The sequence below is a fragment of the Synchiropus splendidus genome, chromosome 6, assembly GCF_027744825.2.
Source record: "Synchiropus splendidus isolate RoL2022-P1 chromosome 6, RoL_Sspl_1.0, whole genome shotgun sequence".
Taxonomy (NCBI): Eukaryota; Metazoa; Chordata; class Actinopteri; order Syngnathiformes; family Callionymidae; genus Synchiropus; species Synchiropus splendidus.
The window spans coordinates 19,623,198-19,635,796 of NC_071339.1; the positions used below are offsets into that span (position 1 = coordinate 19,623,198).

General features: G+C 44.1%; 2 protein-coding genes across 2 annotated transcripts; both read left to right on the forward strand.

The window, feature by feature from the left end:
- Positions 1-32: 32 nt before the first annotated feature.
- Positions 33-6,109, forward strand: lmod1b (leiomodin 1b (smooth muscle)). Its single transcript, XM_053868337.1, has 3 exons — positions 33-540; positions 1,978-3,657; positions 4,625-6,109. Exons 1-3 carry the CDS (start codon positions 283-285, stop codon positions 4,649-4,651), a joined length of 1,965 nt encoding a protein of 654 aa, XP_053724312.1. The 5' UTR covers positions 33-282; the 3' UTR covers positions 4,652-6,109.
- A 1,686-nt stretch (positions 6,110-7,795) lies between these two features.
- On the forward strand, positions 7,796-11,667 carry timm17a (translocase of inner mitochondrial membrane 17 homolog A (yeast)). The gene is made up of 6 exons (XM_053868323.1): positions 7,796-7,863; positions 9,135-9,234; positions 9,469-9,532; positions 9,712-9,840; positions 9,928-10,032; positions 10,907-11,667. The coding sequence occupies exons 1-6, from the start codon at positions 7,838-7,840 to the stop codon at positions 10,981-10,983; spliced, it is 501 nt and encodes a 166-aa protein (XP_053724298.1). The 5' UTR covers positions 7,796-7,837; the 3' UTR covers positions 10,984-11,667.
- Positions 11,668-12,599: the final 932 nt, after the last annotated feature.

The following is a 12,599-nucleotide window of genomic DNA, read 5'->3' on the forward strand; positions in this document are numbered from 1 at the left end:
CCCTGAACTAAATATGGACATGCACATTCGCTGGATTTCAAAGAATGTCCCAGCCGAGATGCAGCCAGAGCGTCACTGGTCCCCCCACGCTGTACAGCCCAGCCTTTTTTTTTTTTTTTTTTTTTTTACAACCGAGACTGATGTTGCTGGCTTCTCGGGGAGCAGCTGAGGGAATATCCAGACTCACCGCCGGAGAGAAGAAGAGATTCTGAGACCTGGAGTGCACTGCCAGTTGAATCTTCTGATGTATTAAAGGGCTGCTTCGTTCCCTGAGCTCAGAGCATGTCGAGGAGAAAGGTGAAAGGCCTGACCCGTACGGGGCGCCAGGTCAGCGAGGACCCGGACCTGGACAGCCTGCTGTCCACGCTCTCCCCGGAGGACATGGAGGCACTTGAGAAGGAAATTGAGACGGTGCCGGATCTCAGGCCGGAGGATGGGAAGATCATCGTGGAGGTGGAGAGCCTGCCGGCGGCCCGGAGCGGCGCCCGCGACCAGAAACTGGAGGGTGACCCCAGAGGGAAGAGGGAGTCGTCGCTTGAGGTGCATACACGCCTGATTCAGTAGAAATGTATTTCAATTCTTGTTCAAGAACACACTGAGTTAGGGGATGTTCAACTTGAACAAAATTTCAAGCTCTATGGAAAAGATTGAGATAATAATTTGAGTTATTTTAACATTTTATTCTCTGAGCCTCCACAGTTTTAAAGTGTCCTGTCTAGGTTTATGCGCGAGACAAATTCAGTTTTGTCATGACTCAGTGGCCCTCAGTGTTCCGACTGTACTGGCAGCGCAGGGAGCAGATTTCTCGAGTGTTTCAAGCAAAAGGTGACATCTTAATCCAGGCTGATGGAATTCCTCGCTTGATCGCTTCCACGCTCGCTGCCTTTTAAGGCTACATCTGCCAGGGCTCCGGCCTCGCACATCAAAACAAACGCAGACTCACAAATCAAACACTTAGCCAGCCCCGCTCGCTGCGAACGCTCCCCAGCGCAATAAAAAATGTCTCGCTGTCCTCTCGCGGCGTGTAAACACACATGCCATTCTGTGCCTGTGTGATCCTCATCTGACTTCACCACGCTCCCACCTCAGTGACTCCTGAGTTTCTTGTGTCCAGTTTCATCTCCAACCTTCACGTGACACAAGCAAGTTGGAAGAAAATTCTTCCCCACTAAACTGAGTCACCTGTTGCTATTTCATCATTTAAACAGACTGTGCACAGTGTTGCATCCAGTAACATTTTATATGTTACGTTGAGTTCAAGTTTACAAAATGGCCGCCTCAACAAAGACTGCAAAAATGGCCTAAAAATGTCTATCAAAATATTTAGAGGAGCTGAACTACACCTTGTTAAAGGGGCCCTTAAATGGTCTTCCATGCTTTGATGTTGCATCGCCAAATGCATGCTAAAGTGAGAAAGAATTTCTGAGAAATTTACCTTTAAAAATATGCAACAACGCTCTGTTTGACAGATTTATTTTGCAAAAACATAGATAAATGTAAAGCAGATTTTTTTATTCACAAAATGGCTGCTTTAAATGCTTAGGTGACAGCATTTTTACTCAGTCAAAGACAGAACGGAATTGCGGACCACATTGGAGTTTGGCGTGAGGCAGCCATTTTTATAAACTGTAACTAGATACAACTTTGAATCTCCAAACATTTTCATTTTTTTATTTTGATGCAAAGCTGCAGTATGTGAGATTTGATAACAAAAATGAAGTACAATTTGGCCCTTTTAATAAACCCAACACTGACTTGCACGTCGCCTTGTCAGACATGAGCTCAATGTCAGAGGAGAAGTCCACCAAGGAGATATTTATGTGTTGTGTCCCATGAGTCCTGTCATAAGTCCTGTTGACATACAGGAATCTGTTGACGGCAGTTTGGGTAGAACTTAATGTTTAAATTGCAGTGAAATGGAAGAACATCTGTGGGACTTTTATCTACTTTTGACATCCATGTTCTGTCCTCCGTCAGGGTGAGCTAAAGAAGGAGAGTCGGAAGCAAGACTACCTGAGGAAAATGGGTCTCAGTCAAGAAGGGGAGGAGGACTCCACAACCAGTTCGCAGAAGCCAGCAAGGGTTTCAACTGGAAGAGATGCAAAGGTGGAGGATGGAAGGAACAAAAGTTTGGAGGTTGCTAAAGGAGAGCCGAGTCGGCTATCTGGTCGATACAGGAGTCATGAGAGCAGAGAGAGCGATGGACCCAAGGAGAAAGACAAACAAGAGGATAATAAACTCACTGGCAGAAGAGAGACCAGAGAGAGCAGCAAAACCAAAGACATGATCTCGAAGCTACAGGAGAAGAAAGAGGGAAGTAGAGAGAGAAAAGAGGAGAGCAGGAGAAGGGATGACAAGAAAACTAAAGACATCCTGTCAAAGTTTGAAGCAAAAGGCGAGGAACGGAAAGAAAAGGAGAGGAAACCGGACATCAGGACACAAGGACGGGTGTCTCAGATGTTGGAGAAGCAGAACAAAGAGAGTAAAGCGGAAGAGCGGAAGACCAAGCCAGAGGAGAAAAAATGTGAGGATAAAAACAAAGCTGAGGATAAAAACAGCAAGATGGTTGATCAGTCAGTGAAGCAGGACAAGGCGGAGATAAGAACAGACAGAGAGGAGCTGGTCAACCACAGTGACCACGGGAAGGAAAAAGAGAGGAAGACAAGAGAGGAAGAAAGAAGGGAGGATGTAAAGGCTGCAAAGTTGGATGAGACCGGGAAAGTTGGAAACTGTTTGGACAAAAAAAACTCAAACCAGAAGGTGAAAGAGGATGAAGAGGATGATGAAGATTCCAGCATGTTTGATGAGCTGATGGAGCAAGTTCATAGCAACGACCCGACCCTCACCGAGCTCAACGTCAACAATTCCGAGGTGATCAAGACCAAGACGCTCATCGAGTTTGCCCAGGCGCTACACAAAAACACTCACATCACGAAGGTGGCCTTGGCTAACTGCAGGGCCGACGACCACGTGGCCTATGCCTTTGCCGGCACCCTCCGTGCCAACCGGCACATCACCAGCCTCAACGTGGACTCCAACCATCTCACGGGCAAAGGCATCCTGGCCCTCATCCAGGCGCTGCAACACAACTCCACCCTCACTGAGCTCCGCTTCCAGAACCAGCGCCACATCTGCGGGGGGAAGACCGAGATGGAGATGACCAAAATCCTGAAAGACAACACCACCCTGCTGAAGCTGGGCTACCACTTTGAGCTGGCCGGACCACGAATGACCACAACAAACATCTTGAGTCGCAACATGGACCGGCAGAGACAAAAACGCCTGCAGGAGCAGAAGCTGGCTCAAGCTAACGGGGACAAGAAGGAGACGCTGGAGGTGCCTAAAAACAGCGCAGGAGGATCTCTCCGAGGTTCCCCCAAGGCTTCCCCCAAACCCTCCCCCATCCCGTCACCAGTTCCTTCACCCAAATTGACTCCTAAAGGACGAGGCGTTGGTGCGCCACCGCCTCCTCCGCCGCCAACTGGTCTGGGACCCCCTCCTCCTCCACCTCCAATGCTGGACATAGACTCTTTGAGAAACTCTCTGACTCCAGTGTCTCAGAGGAACCTGAATGGAAAAGGCACCGGGGGGAGCAAGAATTCAAGGGACCAACTTCTCGCCTCCATCAGAGGAAGCAACATCAAACAACTGAAAAAGGTGAGTGGAGCGTGTAGTCCACTGCTTGGTTAAAATAAAGAAATGTGATATGTCTTTATGACTGTACTAAATCTGTCTCCATGTGTGAAGATTGGATGCAATGTTTTGGAGATGTTGTCTTTATTACATAGCCAATTTGGAGGCGAGACATGAGACTCCATTGGCAAGGAGGACGAACACAGACAAAACACAATGCTCCAGAGAACAAATCAGTCCCAACACATTCTCAATCCTTCCTGCAAAGCTGGTTGGGCTAAGGGCTTATATATATATATATAATAGAATCTACTTATATTAATATAAAAAGAAATATCCAGATTATTTCTTTATATCTTTAGCCATATTGCACAATGCTAGTTGACGCCATCCATCTTCAAACACCAGTTGTAGCATCAAAGAAGCGGCTTGAGTTCAGGTGGGAACAGACTTCAGCAATGAATAATAATAATGGCTTAGATTTGCAAAACCGATTTTCAAGTCACCAAATGCGCTTAACAGAATCCACCATCCATTGATGCCTGTTGCCACTGCGGCCCTGAAGGAAGCGTGGCTGCCAGTGTGCACCGAACTTCCCTTCCAACCACTACCATGATTCATACTGTACACATTTACATGAGGCAAGTGGGTGTCTTATCCTGGGACACCTCGACATCAACTGAGATTTGAACCGCCAAACCTCAGATTGTTCAGTGCTTTATGTCATTAATGCAATGTTTTGTTGGAATCGTGTGGGGGCCTGGATTGCTCCGGGATTGACGTCAAACTGGAGTTGAACTTGCAACCTTCTTGTGAGCTCATGTTACCTCATTTCTTGACGCTGACCAGGACTTAAAAAAAACACAAATCGGTTGGGGTGAAACATGAAATTCCTCACATGAGGAGACATTTAAAGATGCTGTGAATAGTTGGTTCTCTGTCACCTCTTCTGTTTCAGGAGTGTCTGACGTGTCTTCTGCTTCACCCTCAGGTGCCGGTGCCCAAGTGGCTACAGTGACATTGACTAGTTACATTACAGAGAGGGAGGACTGTTGCGCATCACAATGTGGGACGAACGGAGATATCCATCGCCGAATGACACCGTCACAATGAGTTCTCCCTTCAAACACTGGACCAAAAGGACTCTGGAGAAGGAGTGATGCATTTCGTCTGTCTGACGCTTCGCTGGTTATTTGCACTAAAGTTATACAGTCCCCGTCATGGCAAGTCTATCAAGGACACAGCCGGTCGTCTGCATTTATTTATTCGTGGATTAGAAATCCACCAAATTCAAACTGGGAGAATCAGGGAAACAAAAGTGGCTGCCTGTTTTTAAAAGTACATTTGTCGACACCTCAGGCAGTAGCACAGTAAAGAAAACACAAATAGAGTTTAGTGGATCTCGCTCCTCTGTATCTATGCATTGTTTTTTTGGTAATCCAGTGGCCTTGTGCAATCATATGACATTCAAATCCATCTTCATATCAAACCCTCCTGTTGCTTTCTGCCATGCTTGTAAGTCATTTCCATGTCTGACCTCCCCTCAAACGCTTCACTTTGACCCACCTCACCTGTGAGTTGTTTCTTTTCTCTGACACCTTTTTTTCCTCTGCAAACCTACCAAAAAAGAGGCACCTCTCATTGTTGGTTTAGTAATTTGACAATATTTTTTAAATAAACTTTGACTTTTGTTTGATTTTTGTGTGCATAACTGATTCTTTGAAGTCCATTTTCTCTCAAACAAATCCTTGCATATTTTAAACTAAATTATTTGTACAAGCTTGTGTGTTAGTGGAGCTTATTTATATTAATCTTTGCTTCCTGTTATGTCTTTTATTTGATTTATTTGATGCATTTGTGTGTGTGTGTGTGCGTGTGTGGTCCTTATCGTTGCCTTAAACTATGAATCATTGATTGATGTGTTTGGCATTTTCCAGTATTTATGTTTACTCGTACACATAATTATGCTTGCACTCATATCTCTATGCCGGTGGGGACCTCTCATGACTGTAATGCTCTTTCTAGCCTCTCACCCTAAACCTAACCATCCAAAACAAAAACAAACTTGAACCCAATTCTTATGATCCTCAAATTGAGGATCAAAAATGTCCCCAGTAAACAAAATATTCCAACAAGTAGGTGTGTTTCCAAGAATAGGTCCCCACAAGGATGGCCTTACAACAGCACACCTATAAGAGTTCAACGGGGTTCCCCAAAGGTCTGTGCAAGGTCCTCCACTTTTTTTAAAAACCATATACTACACACATATTTCAATCACTCAATTACTTTTTTATTTTCAAATACACGCCGATGACCCACAACCAATTTTCGCTCGTCCTCACTTTGACTATCTCCTGGTGGGTTTCAGCGATCTCCAACACCACCTGGACACGAACAAGCTGTTGTCCCCTTGGTACCACCTCGGACAACTCTATGGTCTCCCCTCCACACACTGCTAAAGAGCTGGGCGTGGCACTTTACAACCACTTCCTGACCCACCTTCTAACATTTTGCCTCCAACCTAAACTCTCTCTTCACTTTTTCATTGTGTTTATGAGAAGTGCTAATTTGTGTGTCACTCTGCTGATGTTAAAGTCGTTTCTTGCACTTTCCCCTGGATGGTCACTAAGGATTAAAAGGCCTGCTTCCGATGAAGCAGAACAAAAGCTCGAATGATTTTTCTTCAGGAATCTGAGGTTTGAAAAGCTACCAACAGACCAGTTGCCAGGTGTTTGTCATTCCCACCCAGTGGTCCACGAGCATCCTTTCATATAAACAGTTGCGTCTCACTAAACATGCTGGCTACTTGGCTCCCAAAACGTTTTTGGCGTTCATCTAGCAGTGTGAGCAGAAGGAAGAACAGCACAAACAGTTTATCTTTCGAGCCTCTTGGGCTCAGCTTTGCATCCACAAAATGCCCAAATTTGGTCATTCTTCAATGAGTGCTTGCTCCAAACCATTCCTTTTAGGCTGCTGGCTCATGGGCTGCTGCCCAGTCCCTGCTGATTCTCCTGTGCTCATGGAGGAGAGAGTTCCAATGAGCACAACCTTTTTGTTGCAATTTGAGTACAATACCTTCACCTTCTTCTGCCGCTTATCCGGGGTCGGGTCGCGGAGGCAGCATTCGGAGCAGGGAAGCCCAAACTTCCCGGTCCGCACAAACCTCCTCCAGCTCTTCCCGGGGGATCCCGAGGCGTTCCCAGGCCAGACCGGAGACATAATCTCTCCAGTGAGTCCTGGGTCTTCCCCGGGGTCTCCTCCCGGTAGGACATGCCCGGAACACCACCCCAGGGAGGCGTCCAGGGGGCATCTGGATCAGATGCCCGAGCCACCTCAACTGGTTCCTCTCGATGTGGAGGAGCAGCGGCTCCACCCTGAGCTCCTCCCGGATGACCGAACTCCTCACCCTATCTCTAAGGGTGCGCCCAGTCACCCTCAGCCGCTTGTATCCGCGATCTCATCCTTTCGGTCATTACCCAAAGCTCATGACCATAGGTAAGTGTGGGAACGTAGATCGATCGGTAAAGAGCTTTGTCTTGTGACTCAGCTCCCTCTTCATCACGACGGTCCGATACAGCGACCGCATCACTGCTGCCGCTGCACCAACCCGTCTATCAATCTCACGCTCCCCTATTCCCTCACTCGAGAACAAGACCCCGAGATACTTAAACTCCACCACTTGGGGAAAGAACTCTCCACCGACCCGGAGAGAGCAAACGACTTTATTCTGGTTGAGAACCATGGCCTCAGACTTGGAGATGCTGATCCTCATCATCATATTGTACAAAATTGAGTACAATATTAAGAAAATAATATCCAGTAAAAGTGGAAGACCTTTTTTTTTCAAAAGTATTTTGATATGCTTGTTTCATTCAGTTTATTGAGTATTATTTGCAAGATAATTTTCCTCTGAGGTGAAGTCGTAGCACAGACAAATCTTGAGGATCTCATAAAACAAAAGTGTTTTGTGGTCATAGTTTTAAAAAGTTACCTAATTTTACAGTTCTTTCCTTGTTTTTTTACTACGGTTTCCGCTCTTACCAATAGTCTGCAGCGTTTCGTCATTACACTCCATATCGGCAGATGGCGATAGTGCACCTGAAAGCTAACCGGCGTTTGCATTTAAAACGAAGAAGACACGGCTCACGTTTTGCTCGTACGTCTGCTCTCTTGCTTGCGTCAGAGGCGACACCGGAGGAACAAAATGGAGGAGTATGCCAGAGAGCCGTGGTGAGTCCGTAAGACGAAAAGGTTCACATGAAATATAAACTTCAGAATCCTTAACAACGTAATACTCAGGTCATATCGGGTCAAGCGTTGTGCCTGCCATACCCACGGAAATCATATTGATTGGTGTTTGTTACGAGCTAGCTTTGGGCTAGTCCATGCTACATCACGTTGTTAATGACCTTGTGTTTTTTTAAACACATGGTTCCCGATCTTGACGATTTTTACTAAACTCGTACATAACGTGTAAGTACATGAACATTACACCTGAGCTGCCTGCATGACAATTAGTAATTATTAACGTGTGTATGTCGTTACCTTCCTATATTATTGCTATATTGCTAAGCTAACTGTTGCCTTGTTAATGTTTGTGTTACATGACGCAACAACAAACACCACATAATGATTCAGTCGGTTGACTTTTTGGGAAATGTTACAGGTTTATATTTCACACTGTTGGAAAAAGTAAAGTGTGGTAGATAACCTTCGCAGATAAGAGTACTTGTGTGTTTAGTACTCCAGTTCAGTCATTCCTCGGCCAATGAATTGGTATTTACGATGTGTTTGAGAGTATCAAATACCTTCCAACGAAACGGACAGAACAAACTCGTTTGGTCTCATCATACATGTATTTCTTTCGTTACTTGTAGTAGATGGTTCTGCCTTATTTGTGTCCGAACTTGCAGTTGTGCAGGATCCCTAATGATGTCCTTGGTTCCTGAACCCGATGAACCAGTACCCTCCTCTTGTGGGTGTTTACCTGGGTCTCACATTCTTGCAGTCCACTCGACCTCAACCCATTTTGTGTTTGTTTTTTTCACTGGTGATCTGCAAACAAAGCCTCCGTTAGGTCATTCTTCCTGTTGTGCAGATTGATAAAATCACAACTGAAAACAAGAGGCAGATGAACTCAACAGCACTGCATCATTGGCTATACTGAGGTCCCCAAACCAACCCCCTTGTCACTGACAGCAACCAGTAACCGCTTTAAGTGTTTAGAGGAGCCACAATTCAATTTACTATGAATTTTGCATTTGCGTTTACTGTCTTTTTTTTTAACAAATCATTTAGATGTTACCATTTTCAAGTTTTACTGTAGGAAGTATGTGTTAACGCTCATTTTAAAGTCATGTGTGGTTGGTGTATTTTATACACTTTTGTGCCTCTGTGTTATTGTTTTATTGTTCTCTTTATTGTCTGTATTGTGTGATCATTTGTCTACAGAGTATCATGATTTGCTGAGGAATTAATACAATTTTTGTCTCATATTTTAGTCCCTGGAGGATTGTGGACGATTGTGGGGGGGCCTTCACGATGGGAGCCATCGGAGGAGGAATATTTCAGGCAGTCAAAGGCTTCAGAAATGCTCCTTCGGTAAGAGCCATCTATGTGCTCAAACTGGATGCTTCACATTATTTCTCAGAAGAGCAAATAGAAAGACATCCGTGATACAGTTAGGTAAACTACATGCTGGATGGAACAGAAGTACAAAAATGTCTCAGTGTGGTGTCTTATTCGCATTTGTGGTTAAATTGTCATATGTGAAATGTAGTTCAGCAATAATTGCTGTTACATCTGTCAATAAAAAGTCATTTTTGTGCCTTGCAGGGGATGAGTCATAGGATGAAAGGCAGTCTGACAGCTATTAAGACCAGAGCTCCACAGCTGGGAGGTAATGACAAGTAGAAGAATCTCTCTTTTCTTCATGAATATGTGATGATCTTGTGCCTCTTTTGCGACTCTCATAGAATAACCTGATAACATCTCATATCATCTCATTGCTGGACAATTTATTATCCTATATTGAATCATTAGCAATCCCAGTAATGCAACATTTGTATTTGTTTGCAGGCAGCTTTGCAGTTTGGGGAGGCCTCTTCTCCATGATTGATTGTGGTTTGGTGAAAGTGCGAGGTAAGGAAGATCCCTGGAACTCGATTACAAGCGGCGCCATGACTGGAGCCATCCTTGCTGCCAGAAGTGAGTTGTTTTGCACACGTTAACACGTAAAATTATCCAAGGTGGAAAAACTGAGAAGTTTATCTTAAATCGATTTGTCCTCTGCAGATGGTCCTGTGGCCATGTTCGGCTCTGCTGCCATGGGAGGAATTCTCCTGGCCTTGATAGAAGGTGCTGGAATCCTGCTCACTAGATTTGCTTCATTCCCAATTGGTAAGTTTTTAGATAGATAGATAGTTAGATAGATAGATGGATGGATGGATGGATAGCACAAAGTTACTTAAGACATAAACTACACACAGACACTGAAGAACTAGTCTACATGAAGCAAAAAGCTACACTACGTTGCGCATCCAAACAAACCATATAAATAACAAATACATGAATAAATATTAAACAACCTGACTGCACTGGGCAGGAAGGAGTGACGAGTCGCTCCTTCATGTAGCGACAGTGAATCAGTCTGCCACTGGAGTGTCCTGGAGTGGGTGAGACATCGTGGATGACAACTTGGCCACAGTCTTTCTGTCCCCCACCTCCTCCTCTTGAGTCCAGATAGCAGCCCAGAACAGACAAAAAATACAGATTCCACTTTACATTCTCTCATAAGAAAGTTGCGTTATTTGTGCAGATTTGCGGTGATAGCTGTGCCCAAGAATGTCGCTATATTGGTGAGCGATTGTGTAGAAAAAATCTCTTCCGTTATGTGAAGAAACGTATGGGTCAGTACAGCATCAGTGAATGTGATGCATATACTCTCCCAGAAAAAATCAGTCGTTTCTAAGTATATTGTTATAACTAGGGCTGAAACTTAAACTCTTTTAATTTGCATTCATATATAACAGGAAAAAGTGCATCTGTTGTTCCACGTGTTTTGAAACCTCTTGATGCTTCACAAGGAGCATTTTTAGTGTACCAATTTCTGGTGCACTGTATAGTACTGTGTGATTTCATAACTCAAACATCCATGATCAGGGGCGGATCAGAAAGACAAAAATGATTTTGATGAGTTTCTGTAGTTGTACCACATTTTGATCAGTGTGAGTTGTGGACTGTAACTTACAGCATGACGTCCGTGTCTTCTCAGAGCAACCGTTACCGGAGGATCCTGCCCCTGCCTCCATGCCCACTCCTTCCTTTGGAGACTACAGACAGTACCAGTGAGACGTTCCACCGCTTCTTGTCCACTAGGTTTTTTTTTTCCAATTCCTGGCCATTCACGAGAAGGGAGATGTACGTGCGTCCAAGTATTGACAAATCAGAAAATGCCTCGCGTCTGAACGAACTGTCAGCAGGGCAGAGGACCGACTACATCGCCATATTAGAGTCACTCACATGCCTGATGCCATTTACCGCCTCTCCATGTCACAAGCAACTGAGTGATGCTGTTGAGAGTGATGCTCAATCTCCTGTTAATATTTGTCTGATGTGAGTTACGATTACTGGGGGGTGCTATGAGAGGAAAACAAACTCATAAAGTAACACTGTTGTAGAAGAGCCACCGACCAACAGTCGGGTCTGTAAATACTTAAAACTATTCCTGTCTTTTGTTCATGTAGATCCTAATTTGCCTTAAGCGTGTGTGAACCTGCTTGGGCTGGCGAATGGCCTTCCTTTGATAATTCCTTTGAAGGCAAATGTTTTCACATACAATACACCTAGCTTGTTTTAAGAGTTATTTATTTTTGGGAATGTAAAGAGTGCTGTATTTTATGTGATGCACATCCAACAGTGAGATTTGAAAAAGGCTTGTGACAAAGAATGGCCGAGGGGATACAAGTGGAAGGAGAAAATATGTGTTCAATTGATTCTATCTGAGATTGTATTACGATACAATAAAAGTTGTAAAACCTGTATTTTGGAAATTTTGTTTGAAGTCATGTTTCGGCTTGTGAGCATGCAGCTGAACAGCTGGAACCTCCTGCTTAACATTGAGTCGAACCTGGACTCTGCCAGGCCTGAGTTTATCGCTATGTTACATTACACCCTCGAATCCGTCACTGATTCTACACGCACAATCATGGAAGCCAAAAACAAGTTAAAAACTCATGACTTATTTCTTCCTGCTGTATGATTCAGTTTTGTGTTGATGCACTCTGGAGTAGCACCTGTGAAATCATTACATGAAAGTTGCTCGAGTACATGCACTTAAACTACGTTTAATTCTTAGTAGTAGTAATTGATTAGGAGGAGGAGAGAGTTTCAGCCCTTCTGCCACTAGATGGCAGTGTCAACGAAGAAACCAGAATTACCGCTACACCCATTTCTCTTCCAAATACGCAGTTTTAGTTGGATTGCTTGAATTTGACTAAATCAAATCGTGACTAAACGGACACAACAGCCACATGAATTAGATTCTCTGAGCGTGAAGAAAATGTTTGACTTGAACTTCTTGGGTAATGTGTATGAAACCAGGACATATCTTCTGAGAGATTTATTTTGATGGTAAAAACTGCTGACTGACCGGTTTTGGCTTCAAGAAAATAAAGGAAGCTGTTTACGTGCCATTCAAGTTTCGTGTGGTTGGGAAGGAGAAGTTCCTTGTCTGTCACTTCAAATACAGGAACATAAATATGTAATATTATTTAAAGAGGTATGACTTATTTTGTGTCAAATAATATTGGGGGAAAAATTATTTAGTATACGCGAAGATACACTGATACTATCCACATTGACAATGTTCTTAAATGTGTTATTTAAAATAGAACGGATGTTTTGCAGTTGAATGATGCAAATATTTAAATGTTGTGAATACTCGTGCCGACTAGCTTTTAAATGCG

Coding starts and splice junctions, on each gene's coding strand:
- lmod1b (XM_053868337.1), top strand. CDS start 283: ATGTCGAGGAGAAAGGTGAAAGGCCTGACCCGTACGGGGCGCCAGGTC. Junction 541..1,977: donor AGAGGGAGTCGTCGCTTGAG/GTGCATACACGC, acceptor GTCCTCCGTCAG/GGTGAGCTAAAGAAGGAGAG. Junction 3,658..4,624: donor ACATCAAACAACTGAAAAAG/GTGAGTGGAGCG, acceptor CTTCACCCTCAG/GTGCCGGTGCCCAAGTGGCT.
- timm17a (XM_053868323.1), top strand. CDS start 7,838: ATGGAGGAGTATGCCAGAGAGCCGTG. Junction 9,235..9,468: donor GCTTCAGAAATGCTCCTTCG/GTAAGAGCCATC, acceptor TGTGCCTTGCAG/GGGATGAGTCATAGGATGAA. Junction 9,841..9,927: donor AGCCATCCTTGCTGCCAGAA/GTGAGTTGTTTT, acceptor TGTCCTCTGCAG/ATGGTCCTGTGGCCATGTTC.